The sequence below is a fragment of the Aythya ferina genome, assembly GCF_964211825.1.
Source record: "Aythya ferina genome assembly, chromosome: 1".
Lineage (NCBI taxonomy): Eukaryota > Metazoa > Chordata > Aves > Anseriformes > Anatidae > Aythya > Aythya ferina.
This window is the reverse complement of record NC_140296.1, coordinates 151,648,594-151,668,261: the sequence shown is the minus strand read 5'-3', so window position 1 is coordinate 151,668,261 and position 19,668 is coordinate 151,648,594. Positions and strand designations below refer to the sequence as shown.

Here is a 19,668-nt window from a genome sequence, read left to right as displayed (position 1 = left end):
CATGCACTTTTGCACATGCTAGATGCATCAAACCACAACCAATGAACCAATGCACCAAAACTGCAGGCAGCTGCTTAGTAACACAACACCTCCTACCTGCAAAAGCCTTGCTTCCAGGTCCTGTGAGGAACTGCTGAAGGCAATGGCACATGGCCATCTCCATCATCCCAGAAAAACCCACGTCACCAGGCTCTGTCCTGCAAGGCAGACTCTGTCACTGCTGATCAGGTCCACTCTGGACAGAATGAGTCAACTCTGAGCAATAAAATATTAGCAAAGTAACCACCATGGATCCACTGGGACTTTTCTAGGAAACTGTTTCTGCTTCATTCCCACCAATTCAGATCTACTCATCCCTTTTAATCCAGACAGTAACTACAACCTCAGGAAAAACACCAACATGAAATCGACCTTCACTCCTTATCTGAAAGCCCTGCATGAATTCTGCTCCCTGCAAGCTTTCACTGCTGGGGCAGGATGACCTGCCCAGGCCATGGTCCACACCGTCGACTTTTAATGCCCTGTCCTTTGCACTGTCCTTCAAACTGTGATGCTCTTATACAAACCTGTTATATGTAAAATAACAGAAAGCAGTGGGAAAAATCATGGGAAGGGTGATACTTTAATTTCAGTAAATGATGTTTGCCAAAAGTAGTTTTTTTTTCTTGTTTTTTTTTTTCTTTTTTTTTTTTTTTCTGTAGATTGAGAAGTGGTTTCTGTCCCTCTAAATCTGTAAAGTATGGGTCTCAGAAACATATTTCACCCTTATGGCACAAAATATGTCTCCTGAGTGGAATTACTGTAGGCTTGAGCATAAGCAAGTGCTCTTCTTATAAAGTGGCACAATCCCAAATGTGCTGGTGATTATAGATTTTATACAGTTTTTATGGTGTAACTGTGGAATTAATCTCCAGGAAAATGCCATGGACATCAAACAAGCTCAAATCAAGGGCTCCATTTCAAGTAAACATTTAAAGTGACCTCACTTTCCATTTCTTCTCTCACCCTTCCCTGGAGGCCATCTTCATCTGCCCGGTCAGTACCACATCTTTCTGCCCATTTGCAAGGCGCTGCACACACCGTAGGTAAGAAGCAGAAACTAGGCGGAGCAGCACAGCTCCAAAAGCTGGTATGTCCTTCCTGCCAGCAGCCAGGCATTGCTAGGAGGAGGCTCAGCGTACTGCAGTGCTTGTGGGTATGGCTCTGGAGAAGACTTTAGGGCTCAGATCCAGACTCATACCCACAGAGCATTCCCATGAGGGATGAAGCTCATAGCCCCATGGTCCCAAATAACATTGAGAGGGCACAGCTATGAAGAGAGACCTGACACAGAGCATGAGGCTGGTTCTCTCTCTTGAGTCTGCTGCAGACACCAAGGCCAAGAGAAGAAAAGGAAGGTGTGGGGACTGGATGCTGGGGTGCTGGAGCTGAGCACAGCATGTCTCTGTGAAACAGTCAGCATTTCTCCATTCCTCTCCTCAGAGCCAGCTGCGTGTTTTGTCTGAAACTGATCTCTCGTTTGAGCTACTTGAAAACAAGCACTGAGAAGCCCCTATTGTAAACGCCATAGAGAAACACAAAGGAGAGGGCCCAGAGTAAAAAATATTTCCATAATAAAACTGTCAAGGGGGAGAGAGAGGCTAGAAACCTTTGTAACGCCAAATAATTAAGTTAAGAACAGAGACGTCCTCTCCAAAGTGCTTGACATAAACTATCTCCTTAATGCTCCAGTTGGAGAGGAGCAGCGCGGGGTGAGGTGTGCGTGTGGACCAGGGGAGTGGGAATTTCAGTGTGGTGGCCCGGGGAAGAGAGCCCGGGAGATGCAGGCTTTGGGCACATGGCTTGAGCTCCTGCCAAGTTGCACAGAAATCCCCGCTCCCTCTCCAAATTAGACCCCTCCCACACAGCCTGCAAGTGAGAGCAGCCAACACCGGACCACCCAGGGCAATGGGGAGGAGGCCAGCACAGATAAAGCAGAACCAGAGATGATGCAAGGCGAGGATGGATTGGGCAATAGAAATGTACTCTCCAGTAGACAAGGGAAAACAAAAAGAGCTCGCTGCTGATGGTGGAACGTGACCTCCGAGCTGTGGTCCAGCCTGGAGTGGGAAGTCCCCATGGCACAGTTCTCTGTGCACGTACCCAACCTGGGATGGCATGCAGTGGGCCATCGCTGGCCTCTTGGCACTCACAGCATGGTGAGTCCTCAGCCAGGCTGTTTTCCACCCAACAGCAGTAGGTTGGCTCTGCCAAAGGCATCTGCCCTGCTGGGAGAACTGTCCCCGTGCTCACCTCTCAGTAAGAGTCTACCAAAAAGGAACAGATTGCAGTGTTGGGGTCCCAGCGTGTTTCTCAGTTAGGTGCTGAGAACTCTTCCCTTTCCTGTCGATCATTTAGGATTTAAACTTCTCTGCACTGGATTAGTGGCTGGTTCACATAATATCAGCCCTTTTCTGGTTCTGCATCACACAGACCTTTTCCTATCTGCACTGCTTTTACCAGAGGGCTGTCTCCCTGAGATGGTGAAGGATAATAGCAAGAGGTCACTAAAACCTGTTTTCCCTCTCTCTTTGTGCCCTTCAAGGCCACAGGAAGCCCTACCAAATAGATGTCAAATGCCAGGAGATTCAAGCCTATCTAGAGATAGGTGATGAGCTCCAGATCTGGATGGTCCTCTAGACTTGAAGAACTTCAGGTGGCCTTGGTTCCCTCCTTTGGGTTTGCAAAGACCATCCATAAAACAGGCACTGGAATACAGCCTAGGCTACTTATTCCTCTTCCTCGCTGCAGTTAGGGGAAGAAACCTATCTGACAGAGAAAAATCACTTCTGGTTCTGCTCTAGGAGCTGGATGAAGCAGTTTGTGCCCCCTGAAAGCCTCTCATGCACTTCATGGCTCAGAGGCAAGGCATGGATTATTGTGGGACTAGGAAGAAAATCCTTGTTTCTGAACAATTCACCTGCTGTTTTTTTTTCCCAGACGTTGTTGGATAAGTGCATCAAATGAAATAACAGATAAAACACAGACATGGAAACCAAGACAACCAAGAACTGATGGACTTCAAACGACAGAAATAACCCCAACAGATCAATACCAGGCCAGGCAACCCAGCAAAGCCTGCAGTCTGAAATAGTCCTCCATCGAATTGAGAGCAGAAGTCGCTCCCATTTCGGAAGCACTAGAGTCATTCGCATGCCAGGTATAAAATATAAACACCAGACACTTGGCATTGTGCAGCTACCTGACAAAGGCATTAAGTTACTTGGACTCACTTGAAGCACAGTCTTTTTATATTTTCAAAACACCAAGTTCCATGCAAGTATTCAGGCTACCATGGCAACGTCGTACATTTGTTCCTGAGTGTCATTTCCCATCGCAATTGTTGTTTTTTGGTGTATATTTTTTTTCCAGAACTTTGCCTGACTTCAAAACTTTGGTTGCTCAGGCAACATCTCTTTTTGAAGGGAAGTGATAGGCTGTGCCCCTCTGTGCCAAGGCAAGGGCTGTTCTTTGAAGACCGGCAGGCTACAGAAAGAGAGGAGGTGTTAGGGAGGCTAAAAAGATACCGGGAAAAGCAGGGCGAGAGGAAGCAGTGGTGCTGAGAAGTGGCTACAAAGGGGCAACACACGCCTTCGCATGAGGCAGGTGGGACGGGCTCTGAGTGGGAGGCTCCAGGCTTAGCACAGGCGAGCTGATGTGCCACATTACATCAGGGGGAATATTAAATGCGGTCCCAGCGAGGTAACGCTTTGTCTCTGATGTATCCCTCGAGGATCTTGTGGAGATGCATAGTCCTCACAAGACCTCCCCAAGGAAGGAATCTGTCACGGGGATGGTTTGACACAAGAAGCGACTGAGGCAGAGAGAGTTTGGATGAACTGTTGAAGGTCACGCAGTAAATTAGTGGCTCATATAGGAATAAGCCCCTGGAGGTGTTGTGTTTCATTTGTAAGATCATCATTCCTCTGATATTTAACTTACGCTTAAATAGAAACCCATTTACCTTCTGCAGAGAAGCACTGCAATCACTTTTTCTCTAGCTAACACATCACAGTCCTCACCTCTGCTATTTGTCAATGTATTTGGCCTGAAGTGCACCGAAGCAGGGACTCCTTTCTTTCCAGGCAGCAGGGCTCCGATCCACACTCTCCCTGAAACTGAAAAACAAGTAGTGGAGGAGGCCCCAAAGGGGGTGGCTAGGTGATTCAATGATGAGGACATGTATGGGATAAGGCTATGCATGTGCCATGGGAATGGAGGCAGCATACAGGGTGCAAGAAGACCAGAGCAGACCAGAGGTGGCAATAGGACAACAGCACGGGAGGAGTGCATAGCTGATACAGGGACTGAAAGTTGTACCTGGGACACCACACTGTCACAAACCGGTATCAAGCAGAAGTAGCTTTAATTTCATTAAAGCTGCTCAGAAGATGTAATTGAAGCATCAGGAAATGCAGATCAGCCAGGCAAAACTCTTCAGAGCATCTTTAAGAGAGAAGACCTTACAAGTAATCTTTGCTGTAGAGAATTCACCTACCTCTTGCTGTGGGGCCCAGAACAGAACCCTTTACATCCTTTCTTACTTACCAGCAGCTGGCTTACATGCTAAAAACAAATCATCACTTCAATAGGGGTTCTCCCAAGCCCTTAGTTCATGCACTGCCTGTGAGCTAGCATCTTCCCTGACCTGCAGATTCACACTGTAGGTGCTGCTGGAAAGCAAAACCAGCGAGTACAATCAGGGTTGGTACCAGCTATGGCTTTTCCAGAGGGCATAGCTGATTCATTGGGCTCGCTCGCTATGTCTCCACTTTGCAGCCCGTGTCTCAGTGCCCCATTTCCAGCCTAATGATGACTCTGATGCCCGTGTATGGGTCACTGGAGATTAGGTTTTGATTTCTATCCATTTCAGCAATTCATAGCTGACTGCATGAGCAGAGACAAATAGAAACCTGCTGCCTGGATCACCACCTGCCTCTTTCGAATCTGGGTCAATGTAGCATTTAAAAATACAAACAGCCAACACAGCCCTGCCAGGCAGAAGTAAAAATGGTAAGCAAAGATGAGAAGTACTCTGGATGTCAAAAGAGAAACATACAGACGCAGGAGGCAGAAGGCTTTGTCTTTCTCCTGCATTTGTCTTCAATGCTCCTTGCCCAAGGGCATTGAAATGTAATTGCCCCTTCCATGTTGATGGAGAAGACCAGAAATGGCCTATGGCCATCATATGTCTGGCAAGGATCTCCCCAGGGGCTGTATCCTCTGCATCCTGGGACACTTTCTTCTTCCAAGTGACCACAAAAGCAGCTTGTGGAGGGACTCCCATGGTGATAATATTTCTCTGATGATTTCCAGGGATTGCTTATTTCCACAGACTTCTCTTGTCCAGGCACAAGAGAACTTGACTACGGGGGGTTTTCCTCACCAGTTCTGGATGTCCAACTTCTTTGGGCATCTCAGCTCATTACTAGAGGTTTTGGCCAAGGTTATGAGATCCTAGGATAGTGCACTGTGCTCTCCCCTGGGTGAAGCAGAACATCCCTGGAGCACAGCTGCACCAGATGCAGAAGGAGGGGGAGACCCTTTAGCTCCTGACATACTCTAACACACAATGTTTGCTGTAGGGGCTGAGGAAACCTTCAGGACTTCTTCCCTGCTTGCCCATGCCAGCATGGGGGGATCGAGTCCTCTCCCATATTCAAGCATCTGAAAATTGCCTGGGACTCTCCTGTTCCCAAAGGCATGACATTCAGCTGCTGGATGGCCCAGAAAAAAACACCAAGCATCTTCTGTAAAATGTATCTGGACCTAAGCCATGTTAACCAAGAATTCTGCTCTCCCCTGTGGATACAACATCTGCCCATTGGAATAAACAGGAAACTATTTTATCCTCTGAGGAACAAGAAAGGTGAAGGGGTCACAACTGTAAATCGTGTGTCTCTGGGTTTGGGGCATTCAGCAAGAGCTACAAACAAATAGGTTTTCTGTTTTTTCTCATAGAGCAGGGAGTTAAACGCTGGGCTTCTCCCTCTGAGCTGGTCCTCTGACCTAATCCTACCCTTTTGTCCAGTGCAAAAGACAAAAGAGCAGACGTCCTGGTTTCCCCACTGAGATTGGATAGCATGCCATGGAGAATCACTGCGGCAACATGCTTGCCAGGTCACATGAAATACAGATGTGGATCTGCCTTGTCTGATTCTGCAGGACCACACGCGGCTGTGTTGTGGTGACCTGTCCACAAATAGGCAGACTTCTGCTACTCCACCTCCCTGCCAATTGATGATGCTCATCAGGAAAAACTCTGAGCTCTGTTGTCATCAGCCTTTATTGGCCACTTCAGAGTCTTTGTTTTTCACCCTTTTAGAAAGCAAACTAAGAAGGCTGTACATTAGATGAAGGCAGCCAGTGAGAATTTCTGCCCATGGGGTGCCCTGAAGTTGCTGGACTCCTTGGCCAGATCTCTGGGGCCTGTGTCTTGCAGGAGGTCAGGTGAGCTGGGCCTAAAGGAGCCTTCGACCCTCAACACCTCAAGTTTCAGTTCATCTCAATACTGGGGAAGCTTCGCCCTCTTTCCCTGTGATACATCTATTACTTGCATCAGCACCCCAACACAGTGCAGTAAAATGTTGGTGCAGCGTGGCGGTAGCAATGTTGCTGTGGAAACCATGATATTTTAATTGCCTGATTCAGGAGAAACCAGGTATTCAGGCATTGTGTAACAACAGCTCTACTGCCAAAAGATTTGGCATGCAAGACTCTGCCACAGACCAGCCTGTGAGAGCCATGTGGCACTAGGCAAGCTGTTCTCTCTTCATACCCTTCAGTTCTCCCCAGCCCAGGCCATCACCCTTTGCCGTCTGGGCCCCTACAGATGGCAAAGCAAACCTCCAGACTGGTGACAGCCTCTTGCACTCCATTTGGGCACAGCATCCTGGTCAGACCATCAGACACCTCCTCAACATGAAACACAAGTAGGTGGTAACTGAATCTTGACTGTGCTCCTTATTCTGACATGATGGTCTAGGATGGTGATATTGCCTGTATGCTAGATGACCCATCAACAGTCGCTCTAAAAAAAACGAAAAACATCTCAAGCAGTGTGCATTTAACTCCCTACTTCTATTGACTAAGGAGTCAATAGAGAGAATATTGACTAAGAACTCTTTAGTCAATAGAACTTCATTCTATGAAGTTCAACTTCAAGATCAGTTGAAGCCCACAAAGCACCAGGTGCAGCTTGAGACTTGACAGATTCCATCAGGTGAAGGTTTCCAGACAGGAAAGATGCCTACACATCTATTTATAGGTGTCTATTTATACCGCAGAGGTACTGGTTGCTGATGAGCGCACAGCATGTGGCCAGCTGTGGATAGACCTGCTTTCCACTGAGCAAGTATTTCATTGGTACTTTGATCAAAACAGGCAGATAATTCTGAGAGCCCAAAACTGTGGCACAAAAGGCACATAAATCAGGTATTTTCTGGCCATTCTGCCCAGAGATTTGTGCGCTTTCTTGCCAGATTTCCCAAGCAGCAGTCAGAGAAAAGAAAAAAGAAAAAAGGAAAAAAAAAAAAAAAAAGATTACTAACAAAAGGGCTGGTGAAGTGAGGTAAAGACCAGGGAGAGGACATGGAACAGTTTGGCCAGATGAAAGCTGAAGGGCAGGAGGAAAGCAATGGCCAAGAAGCAGCAGATGGTCCAGGGGACATTCTCTGATGCATGTCCCTTGGTGTCCCATTTCTACCAGAACGCCCTGAGAGCTGATCCAGGACATTATTACCCCAATGTCCTGCCTGCCTTTGAAGCTGGCAGACCTGAAAACAGAAGCAGGAGATGCATTGGGAGCTCTGCAAGGTGGCCAAGGACAGATTACTGTGGCCAGAAAGGTGAATGGGGGGATGGCCATGGAGGGAAAAAGAGAGCAAGCATGAGACATGAGGTGGGGTGGAGGAGGAGAAAATGGAGTAACTGGCATTGCTGGGAAAGACTCAGAGCAGAGGTGTGCAGGAAGCAGTGGGGAATATGTTGCAAATGGGTAGGCAAAATGGGATGAAATGCAGTAGCAGGCACTTGTACATCATGGCTGTGGGACGATGAATGGTTTGGGATTTTGAGGGAACCCAGCCCAGCATTAGGGGATCACAGACTTACTCAGACCTCCAAAAGGGATGGAAACTCAGCACGATACGCTCCCCAGCAGACCACGTTGCAGGCACCCCAAGCTACAACACGTCCGTGACTTTCCATGGGGTCTTTGCTTGCTTGAGGTCAGTGCCTGGTAGACCAGGTCAGGTTGCTTCTCACGTTGCCCATATCAGCATATTGTGCTTGCCACTGTTTATCTCGCATCCCTGAGCAATGGCCCCTAGGGCTCTGCAGTTGGGTTTTGTTTTATTTTGTGGAGGAAGTGACACTCACAACACGCTCAGAGGTTATGTGGCTGCATTGCAACAGCTCTCATCTCACGCGGAGATGGAGCAGATCTGAGTGGTGCAGATGTGATGACTCAGCTGTGCTGGATTTTGCGGTAGTGGAGCTCCACTGACATTTCCCCAGAAATGTTCTGGTTAGCTTAGTGCAGGACAACAGGGAATTGAGCCTAGCGAAGCTGCCCCAGAGCCAGGAGCCCAAAGCAAGCCTTCAACAAAGCCCTTCTCCTCCGATACCGCATTGCAGCACAGGAGAGGGAGGATCTACACACCTCCTGTTTGGTGCCTATGATGCAGAAACACCCACCCAAGCTGGTTGCCCTGGCCTCCTCTCACAGTCAGCGGAGAGGAAACAGATGCTGTTAGGGCACAGCTCCCCTGGCCCAAAGAGGGGGACAAAGGGGACAAAGTCAGCTCTGTAGGCTAGGTAAAGGAACACTGCACTGCTGAGACATGAGGTGGCTAAGCTTGTCTGGTTTCACTTGTTCTGTTGGCCTTGGAGTGAAGAACAGGGGTTTTGGGCATCCAAGGACACCCGATGACTTTGTCCCAAGTCTCAGAGCACCAGAACATCAGTGATGGCTGAGAAGAATCACCTTCACCAGGAGCATGACCTGTCCTTATCAAGTAGCTAGAAGCTGAGGAAAGGTCTGGTCTTCTTCACCAGGGGGACCACTGAACCCTTATGAGGGTAGATACTCCCATGAATTACCACTCTAGCTAAATGAGAACTGGTATTCCCCCCCCCAAATTTCCATCTGCAGCGTGAATTCAAAACAAGCCTTTACTAATCAGCAATCCTGAGTTTGAAGATAATGTCAAAGTTGTGCGTAGCCCAGCTCCGCTTCTTGTGATGGAGCTGCATACATTAATTGCTAAATAGCGTTGTTTCGAGCTGTATGTACACTTACATAACCTCGTACCATATAATCAACACATTTCGTAGCACGAAGAGATCAATCATTCTGATCCCCGTCACAGAAATACTCTCCCGCTCCGTATCATGTCATGAAAACAACCAAAAAGAAACAACAAAAAAGATTTATATATGATCAACCTCCACACCTGCCACTATCAAAGAAGTGGTGGTGGTACTGGGGAGGGGTGGCAGGGGCTGCAGGATGTGTAGGACACACCTGCTACAGTGCTGTGTGGGCTACATACAGCATGTGGCTGGAAAATAACCATAATACTATGTTGTTTTGGGGCTGTGTTGGCTATTTGAGGGGACACAGTGCTTGAACAGGGCCATGAGAGCTTGTGAGGGAGGCAGAGTGCTTTCAACTGGACATTGGCAATTTGGGGGACGTTGGGCTCCAGAGGAGGATGCAGCCCTGTTATTCCCAGTTCTTCCTCCCTGAGGGACTGAAGCTCAGGATTTCTTCCACATGAGCTGTGCTTGGATGCAAAGTAAGGTAAAACAAAGGTGGCTGGGAGCATTGCACACCCCATGGCCCTACAGCAAGGAATTGGGACAGCCTGGGACCCATCACTGCGTGGAGCCTTTAGGACACTCTCCTCTCCCATCCCATCCTCTGCAGGAGTCAGAAGTCTGAAAAAAACAGCAGATAGAGAGCAGAAGACTGTTGCTCCGGTGGACAGCCAGCCCCACAAAGGCCAGTACAGCCTCAGAAGGGACACCCCAACGCCCCAGCCAGCTCTGGCCCAATCCCAAGTACACGATGTGCCTCTCCCAACACAGACACCAAAAAACACAAGGATGCTATCGAGGCCCTGGAGTGTGCAGCCCAGCATCCTCAAGGCTTGAGTTCCCTCTGCTGGTTCTGAACACTTATTCCACTAAGGAAGCCTACGTTGTGTGCTCCTGGATTGGATTTTTTTTTCCCCTCTCCAGTCTTAAGGGCTGTGCAAGTCCCCATTGCAGAATAAGTGTTTCAGGAGGCAAAATGCATTAGAGAGGAAGGAGAGATGAGCGAACTGCAGCTTCGAAGCTCAAAAGAGCAGCTCATAAACCCTCAACCCCCATCCCACACCTCCCACACAGGGAGGATACATTTATTTTCTCTCTCCCTCCAGGCAACAAAGCAAGGGTACCAAGACCAGGTTTTATTTTTATACAAACTAAAAGCTCTTAGAGATTAAAGAAACACTGAAATGACAGAACAGTGAAGCATCCAAGGGGAAGCCTGGCTGCCCCAAACACTAGTTAAAGGGGCCCAAGGCTGTTTGGATCCCCAAGGAAAATCTTCCAGGCACCAGGGCTCCTGCCAGGCAGCCACCACCATCTCTTCCCTCCTGCGTGTGGGACTTGGGGTCAGGTCACTTGATGCGGTAGAGGACCTTGCGCTGCATGCGGTGCTGGATCTCCCCCCGCCTCATCATCAGCTGCAGCACCTTGTAGATGGCGTGCTCAGGGTATTTCTGGAGAAGGAGAGAGCAGGGTGAGAGAATCTGTCAGGGAAAAGCCCACCACAGCCCAGCAGGGAGCTGCCACAATGGCTAACGCCCGGCTGTTGTTTTCCCCAGGGCAGCAGCTTGGGGAGCCTGGTTTCATGGTCCAACCCCATCCCACCTGCCGCATGAAGTCCTGGACGATGCTGTGCTCTGACACCTGCGAGCCGATGGCGAAGCGGCGCTTGAGCTGCTTTTCGATGCGGGACAGCATCTCTTGGTCCTCCTGCGTTGTGAAGCCTTCCGCCCCTGGGGGGAGAGGTTGTGTGAGCTCTGTGCCACCCAGACATCAGTCTCCAAATCAGGAGTGCCTGTCTCCCATATCTCCTACCACACATGCACGTCTCAGAGATCTTTAGGGAAACTGTAAATAAATGCAGCATCACCCATGCTCACCTGACAAGCTGCCCGACATGGCCGCATCAAGCGTGGACACCTGGAAGAGCCTCAGGGCCTCCTCAACATCTGCCTCGGTGGCAAAGGGCTGCAGCTTCATCTTGCTGAGGGACTCTGCAATGCGCACGATGGCCTCCAGCTGCCTGCAAGATGAGGGGGATGCTCCTTGCTTTCCACTGGGGCTCCAGGGGGTCTCCTTCCCACCACCACCCACCCCTCAAGGCACCCCCAGTGCTGCCCCATTCACAAGGGGCTCTCCCGAGCACCCCACTAACCCCCTAGCGTTATCCCAAGTGACACAAGGACTCAATCCCAACCCCATAGGTTTGGGTGGACGATGGCAGTCCCAGGTAGAGCCCGGCCCTGGGGTGCTCACCGGACAGTGATGGGGATGCTGGAGCGGCGGTCGCTCTCCTGCTCGTGCTGGCGGCTGCCACTCCGCATCAGGATGTAGCGGTTCTTCAGCTTCTCCGCCGCTGCCGCCGACAGCCGGGGGCCACATTTCCTGCAGGAAGGGACAGGGGACATGGCACTGCCAGGAAGGTGCCCCAGGCAGGGTGTCCCTTGTGTGCCGAGCCAGAAGCTCGGCTGCCCCGCTACGAGGCACGGCTTGAGCAGCACGGTGTGACCCAGGCACTCACGTGCGGCAGAAGGAGATGAGTTTCTTCAGCTTGTTCAGTTCGATCTCGCCCTCCACGGCCTGGGTCTGCGTCAAGGCGCTCACGTGTAAGGACATCACGTGCTTGGCCAACGTCTAGGAGAGCGGGGGGCGGTCAGATAGCAGAAATCCTCCCTCTGACCTGACCACGGCATGGCACCCTCCCAAAAAACAGGGGGGCAGCTTGGCTTGGCTCAACACAGGGCCAGGGCAGCAGCCCAGTGACACGGCTGCTCAGAAGCTCCGTCCCCATGAGGTGGGGGCTTGGCAGGAGGTAACAGAGCTTCAGAGGACCAAGGGGGACCAAGCTTTGCTGGCACTGAATAAAGCATCCCCATAACCCAGCCCAACAGCTATGCCTGGTTCTGGTGCTAGAGAGACACCAGGCTGAAGGCTGCCTTCTTCCATGCCAGCAAGGCAAGAGACCTTGCTTTGCTTCTTCCCCACGTTCTCAGCCCCACACTACAGCTATTTAAGTTCCCAGGTATTTGCCCTGCTGCTGCTCCCATTACACCACAAGAGCCAGCACACCCCAACACACCACGTCTCGCTCCTCATTGTGCTCATCCTTGACGATGAAGATCATGTCGAATCGGGACAGGATGGTAGGCATAAAGTCAATGTTCTCCTCGCCTTTGGTCTCATCCCAACGCCCGAAGACGGAGTTGGCAGCTGCAAGCACTGAGCAGCGGGAGTTCAGTGTGGTTGTGATGCCTGCCTGCAGGGAAAGAGAAATGGACAGGGTCAAGGTCACGTCCACAAAACAGCAGGGCTAGGAGGCTATGGACTCATAGGAAGAGCTCCAGAGCAGTTTTGTAAGGACTCATCCTCAAGCATTTAGATAAAGCCCTTTTAAGCAGCACCCAATTGCTCTGCAACGATGCCAACATTGGAGAGGGTGACCACAGGAGCTGCACGGGGCTGGACCCATGCATCCATCTGGAGGAAGACTGGCTTCTGCTGAGACTCGAGCACTGAATAACTTCATTTAAAACCTCACATCAAGGGTAGACATACAAGACTACCCTCAAGTTTGCAAGTGGAGCCAGAAACTGAGGTTAAGTACTCCTGGGTGCTGAGGAACAGTGCCCAGGGTCTCACAAAGGGAAGGCAGAAGAAGATCTGATGGATGGGGTGGATGGATATATGCAGCTGAACATCTCTTTGTGGTTTTACAGGTTAGGAGGGGCAAGTAAGCTTGACCAGCAAGGACAAGTTGTGGTGGCTGTTCTACTACAAGTGAGTGCACAGCTCAGGAGTAAGCCAGAGGGAAGAGGAGGGAGAGAAGCTGCAAGAAAAGAAGTTGGACAGTGGAAAAGAATTGAAACCCCAATTTAAGAGAAGGTCTGGCACCAGGATGCCAGGCAATTTCTGTAGAAGGCTTCTCACCTTGGCAATGGAGATAGTCTGCTGCTCCATGGCTTCGTGGATGGCCACGCGGTCATCCTCCCGCATCTTCTCACGCAAGGTGGAAAACAAGGTGGGAAGAGAAAATAAAATAAGAGCCGCTGTCAGTTACCTCCGGTGGCCTTCAGCTGAGCGCTGGGCCCCACGCACCCCACGTTACCTTGTCAAACTCATCGATGCACACCACTCCGCCGTCTGCCAGCACCATGGCTCCCCCCTCCATGAAGAAGCTCCTTGAGGATGGGTCACGGATGACCGAGGCTGTCAGGCCAGCAGCGCTGCTGCCTTTCCCCGAGGTATATACCTGGGTGTGTGGGATGAGGAAGGGGACAGCACATCAGCCACTGCACGACCCGGGAGCCCATGGCCACCCACAGCTCCGCACCACAGCCAGAGGTGCTGGAGGAAGGGCAAAGCCCTGGGGGAAAACCCCTCAGCACATGCCAAAAGCACGCAGAACAGGATTACTGTGCAGTCCCAAGCCTCGGACGAAGCAGTTGTGATGTACCCGAGGGCTTGTAGACACACAAACACAGGTATTAAGCACAGAGCACAGCGTGATTCATTGTTTGGTGGGCTGCTGCATTAGCTTTGTTTTCCCCCCCGAGGAAACAACGCAGTCAGAGGCTGACTTTAATGGAGGTTACAAGAAAACACAGCTGAAAATATAATTTCATGCCTGGGCTCAGGCTGGAGCTCCGTGCCTGAGATGCAGGCGGCTTCATTTGTCCTGGCCAGCCAGCCTCTCTGCTGATCAAGGCTCAAAAACAAACAGCAGCATTGGTCATGTCTTTGGATACTGCAAAGGGCCTGGCTCACATCGTAATGAAAGGCATTACCTGTTTCCCCTTCCCTCCCTCGCCTCCTGTCCTGTACCCCACCTTCTGCTAGCACCAGAAGCTGTAGTCTGCACCTCCACCAGCTGCTCTAGCTGGGGATGCACTGACAGGTATCTGCTGGGACCACGGTCTGCAGTGCTACGCAGGGAGGAGTAGGAAAAAATGAGCTGCACCATAAGCAGAGACCTCAAATCACCTACCCCAATGGGCGAACACTTCTCTACGAACTTCAGCAGCTGGGATTTGGCTGTGCCAGGGTCACCCAGCATCAGCAAGTTGATGTCTCCTCGGCGGGTCAGCCCATCCGGGAGCCTAGAGCAGCAGGGTGCAAAGATACAGAGGAGACATGGTGAGCCTTTATTTCAGTGCCAACACACTGTGACAAGTTGTGAGATGCTGGTGGCACTGCCTGAGAACTTTGCCAGGGCTCTGTGCCCTGAATGGTTTTTTTCTCCCCACCTCTTGCGAGAGCCTCCAAACAAGAGGCAAGCAATGGCCTTCTTGATGTCGGCGCTGCCATAGATGGAGGGTGCGATGCTCTTGGCTATCGTCTCGTAGATGTTGGGCATGGCAGCGAGGCAACGGAGCTCCTCCTCTTCCTGAGGGGTCACCGAGCCAGCAAAACTGTGTCCTACGTGGGGAAGGACAGAATGACGGTGAACAGATGGATGCTGTAAAGAAAGGGATGCTATTCCCCTCACCCCATCCACCGCGACCAAAAGTCCTTCTTGTATCACACCAAATGCCACCAGGTCTGAAGGGTGGAGGAGCAAGCATTTGCTATCCCAGCAAGGTGTGCTTTGTGCTTCCGGGCTGGGTGAAGGAAGGAGAAAGAAAGAAGAAAAGCAAGGATATTGGACAAAGCAGCTCGGAGGAACCAGAGGGAGAAATTAGAGTCAGGAGCACATTGTAAATGCATAGCTCAATTTTAACCATTGACTTCAGCCCAGATCCTCAGGGATGGCTTAGTGAATTCCCACTGAGATCAATAAGATGGAAGTACTTAAATACCCTGGAGGACTCAGGCTGAAGCCTCCTCATTTAATATCTCTGAAACAAAGTCACATAGGACACTTGAGTTTACAGCACCCAGGGTAAGCCAGACCTCCTGGACAGGGCTGAACCTTTCACTGCGTAAGCAAGAGAAGAACCCAGGCTGTGATTTCATACACTTCTTGCTGAGGGACAGCCCTGTTCAGGAAGGGGGTTCTCCCAACACCAGGCTATCCCCAAAGACCAGACAGGTGCCAAAAGCAGCCCTCACCTGAGCCCTCTGTGTCCACCTGGATGCCCACCACGCGGATGTAAGCGCTTCGGATGCCCACACCGACGTTGTCCCGACCCTTGTTCTTGCTCTGGGCAGACTTCTTGATGGAGTAAATGCCCATGATAGTGACTCTGTTCCCTGGGACAACTTTGTCACACAGGTACCTAAGAGAAGAAAGGTGAAAGCAAAAGATGGTGGTGAGCAACAACCAACAAAAGATGTTGGGTGACCAACAACCATCAGCCCCTCTCTTTCCAAACCCAGAAGAATCTGGAGGCCCAGCACTCAGCAATGTGTGCTGCCAAAAGAGAAGTTAGGACTAAATTGAGAAACGCCAAGGGAAGGACGAGCCAGTCTACAGCTCTTGACCCTGCTTGGTGAGGCTCCCATCCGAGGCTGGGGTTACACCACACGTGGTCCAGCCTGGCTGAGAAATGCCAGCCATGAGAGAAAGCAAACGAGCAGAGAGCAATGCCACCAAAAAATCACCCCAAGAGCATCACCAGCACGGCCACAGCCCTCACAGAGCCCCTGCTGTTACCTGTCGCAGTACAGCTGCAGGTGCCGGGGCATCTCCCCGTGTGGCACGGCGTCGGGGGACTCCTGCAGCTTCAGGACCTGGAAGTCCACGCACTTGCACTTATCTGGCATGATGAAATAAGGGTCCAGCGGGCACTTCGGGCGGCCGGCCTGTTCTCTGTGTGGAGAGATCGATCAGGAGAGTAAGCTGGGGGCTGGCACTTGTAGAAGGGACAGCAGTCACAGCCGAGAGCAGCCCACCTCTGCCAGGTCAGAAAGACACTGTCACCATAGGAAAGGCTCACCAAACCCTCTGTCTCTCCTCCAGCAGCTGCCAAAAGCAGGCACCGAGGTCAGAGCACCACAACAAGCCAAAGACACGGCGATGCTTCCCCTGCATACTCTCCCAGCCACCTCCCTCTCCCCTGCTAGCTACAAGCAAGGAGGGAGCTAATTCACTAATTACGCAGGAGATAACAGCATAGACTCAATGACTTGACAGGACATATTTCTTTATAACCTCGCACACGGGGCAAACGTTAAGTGGTTCCTGGTGAGAAAGCAATTAGCAGCGTGACAAGGCTGCTGTCAACCCCTGAGTCTCTCGAGACGCCGGCTCGGCGTAGCTACCTTGTGAGGCTACAGACTCCCAGGGACGAGGAGCACCTCTGCATCCTGCTGGCTCCTCAGCACGCTGCAGTCACTGCCTGACTCCAGGCAGGCAGCAGCAGGGTTTTTTGGATGAGACAAAGGAGGAAAACCCTGATGAGCGTCAGTCCCGCTGCACCAGAGCTGTGCCGACCAACTTGTGCAGCCAAGGACGGAGAGCCAGGAGTGATGTCTATCCCAAAGACCACTCAGGCTGTGTCAGAGATAAGGCAAAGGAAATAAATACTGGCAGGCACGAGTTCAAAGGCACAATCCGTCAGGCTCAGCTAGCGTGAGAGCTGCAGCACAGCAGCAGCCTAATGCTCGCGGTTCACGCAGGCATCAGAAGCTGTAAAGCAGGATTTGGAAGTTAGTGGTGGAGCATCCTTACAGAATTTGATGAAAAGCCCACCAGGGAGGGGGAACGTGGAAGCAAGGAGTTTGAGTAAGATAAAAAATTTACTAAGGGAGGCAGGACAGGAGCTTAAAGCAGTATTATGGGGCAACTCGAGGCAGGAATGAACCTTTAGGTACAAAGGGCAATAGGGGAAAGCTAAGTTAGGCAGCAGATGGCTTAGGGAGTGATAACAAACAATCCCCGTCACAGGAGATTTTAGCACAGCCAGCCTCAGCAGAGAGCAAAGACAAAGCCACTACGAAATGTGGAAGGGGGACCTTCCGACAGCCACCAAAGCTGCTTCAGTAAGCCTGTGATAAGCAGAAGCCAGCACAGGAGCCTAACAAGCAGAAAGGGTTTTCGTTCATCTTGTTTGTTAATGGAAGAGATGAAAGTGCGAGAGTGAAAAGGGTGCGGGAGAGGTCAAGAAGGAAAGCCGAAAGCAAGCTTCTGTGTCTGTAGCAACAGGGATGCTGGATGCACAGGAAATACAGGTATATAAAGGATCTTGTCTTCTGCAAAACAGGAGCAAAACCCTGTGCAAAAGGAGCTGGAGGAAGAGATGCAGCTTCAGCAGTGTGCTGAAGTGAGATTTACACACATGTGAGAGGGCAGAGGCACCCTCTGCATTACTGCATGTGGAAGCCCTCACAGGATGCTTTGGAACAACCTACCGAGGGATTTATTGAACCTCTATTTTCAGGCTCTGGGTGATTTTATAGGAATAAGATCAATTAGGAAGTTGTGCTTGGAGACCAGTTGTGCTGGGACAGCAAGCCCTGAGAAACCACTCTGGTCTCAGAGCTGGCCCCACTTTGAGCAGGAGGCTGGACTAAAGACCTCCTGGGGTCCTTTCCTCTTGACTTTTCCCCCACCACCCTGCCACACACAGCCCCAGGTCAGTCCTTACGTGTTGCATTTCCTAGGGAGAGAATACCCCTCGAGGCCCGGGCGCACGGCGATGTTGTTGATGGTGTTCCGGCAGCTGCGGCACTGGATGGCTATTTTGGTGGCTTTGGCTCGCACGGGGGTTGCCGCAATTACGATCCCGGGGATCTTCACAAGGTGGGACATCTGGTCGGACTGTAAGGGAAAAGGTGAAGGGGAGGTGAGAAAAATACTTGGAAGATGGATAGGCAAGTCAAGATGTCAAGGAAACATTTTTTTCTTGGATACACTCCCCATATTTATGGGACCATAGTACCAGAATAAAATAGCCTGTGCTTCTTGACAGCATATCTTGCTGTATAGTAGTAGGATGTGGGTGCATGACTTAAATTGTTTGTTTTAAACCAGGAGAGGAAAGGACACTCACTATATGCAGAGTATCACTAACAGCAATGATGTCCCCATAGCAGGAATCGGGGATAACAGTCCCTTGCAGCCAGATTTAAGCTGCAAAAGTATCCTTGGCTTGTAAGTTAGCGTGCAACCCACATCCTGAATTACGCAATTAAGCATCAAAGGCTTCCCCTGCAATCACACAGGGGTGAGCCCTGCTACCCACTGCCCCAGGCAGCAGCGGACCACCTCACCTTCAGGCTGCGGATGCTGGCTGCGTTGGCATCGGATCTGAGCATGACCTGGATGTCCTGGAGGGCTTCCTCCCCTGAAGGACGAGGACGGGTGACCTCATCTGCAACCTCTTTTGCTGCTTCTTCCAGCTAGGAACGGAACAGCTCAGCTATTAGGAGGGTGTCACGGCATGACGATGTCAGTGCACCAAGCCACCCAGCCCCTCCATCCTTACCAGCTGCAGGTGCTCCGCGGGCTGCTTGTACAGGTAGTCAGCGAGATCTTCATCGAAGCTGGCCAGGTCCTCCATCTCCACCTCCACCCAGTACTGGCCCAGGTTGTAGTGCCGCTTGAGCTCATCCCTGCGAGGCAGCAAGGGGGGAAGGTTTGCGGGGCAGGAAGCACCAGGAGGAACCCACAGGGACCTTGGGTGCAGAGCAGGCAGGCGCTGCTAAGAGGCTTCTGCTCGGAGGGGAGATGGGGAAAATAAAGGGAGAATTAAGGGAATCCTGCAGGGATTTGGGGAAACCTTTCACCCTAAAGGCTTTAAAACGTGGGAGTAAAGCAGGGACAGCAGCACTCGCAGTGACACTGTGAGATACAGCGCTGATTCGTTAAAAAAAGCCATATATTTTTACAAAAAGCACATAGATATGGAATAATTATAATTATAGGGGAGCGCCAGGGGTTCCGCCAGCACCTGTATTTGAAGGTGAAGCCCGTCCGGTCCGTGCCCACGCGGTACTGCCGCAGGAACTCCTTGAAGCGCCGCTGCAGCTGGGATTTCCGCACCTGCCCCTCGTCGGCCGCCGGCTCGCCGCCGAAGCTGTCGCTGTAGTAGATGCCGGGCTCGTCGAAGCCCGACATGGCGCCCACCGGCCCCGAAAACCCCGCGCCCCGCGGTACCGCCGCGCCACGGCTGTTTCGCGGCAAAAAAAAAAAAAAAAAGCGCGCGCCGCGGAGAGCTGGCGGGAACACGCCCCCGGCCTCCCGATTGGCCCGCCCGCGGCGCGCCGCCGCCTATTGGTCCGAGCCGCCCTCCCGCCCCGCCCTCGGCGGGAAGCGATTGGCCGCGGGTGCCGGGCGAGGTTTTGGCGCGAGAGGCTGGGGGAGAGGAGAGGGGGGAAGGCGAAATGGCGGACGGGCGGGACCATTGGCCCCGCTGGGGGGGGACGGGTGAA

At 51.5% G+C, this 19,668-nt stretch overlaps 1 protein-coding gene across 1 annotated transcript; it reads right to left on the bottom strand.

The window, feature by feature from the left end:
* Window positions 1-10,481: 10,481 nt before the first annotated feature.
* On the bottom strand, window positions 10,482-19,435 carry MCM5 (minichromosome maintenance complex component 5). Its single transcript, XM_084501957.1, has 16 exons — window positions 19,188-19,435; window positions 18,723-18,849; window positions 18,508-18,636; window positions 17,883-18,055; window positions 15,950-16,105; window positions 15,406-15,572; window positions 14,601-14,772; window positions 14,342-14,453; window positions 13,463-13,606; window positions 13,285-13,350; window positions 12,437-12,613; window positions 11,879-11,991; window positions 11,614-11,742; window positions 11,238-11,380; window positions 10,963-11,090; window positions 10,482-10,811 (listed from the first exon to the last, which is right to left on the bottom strand). Exons 1-16 carry the CDS (start codon window positions 19,352-19,354, stop codon window positions 10,710-10,712), a joined length of 2,205 nt encoding a protein of 734 aa, XP_084358083.1. The 5' UTR covers window positions 19,355-19,435; the 3' UTR covers window positions 10,482-10,709.
* Window positions 19,436-19,668: the final 233 nt, after the last annotated feature.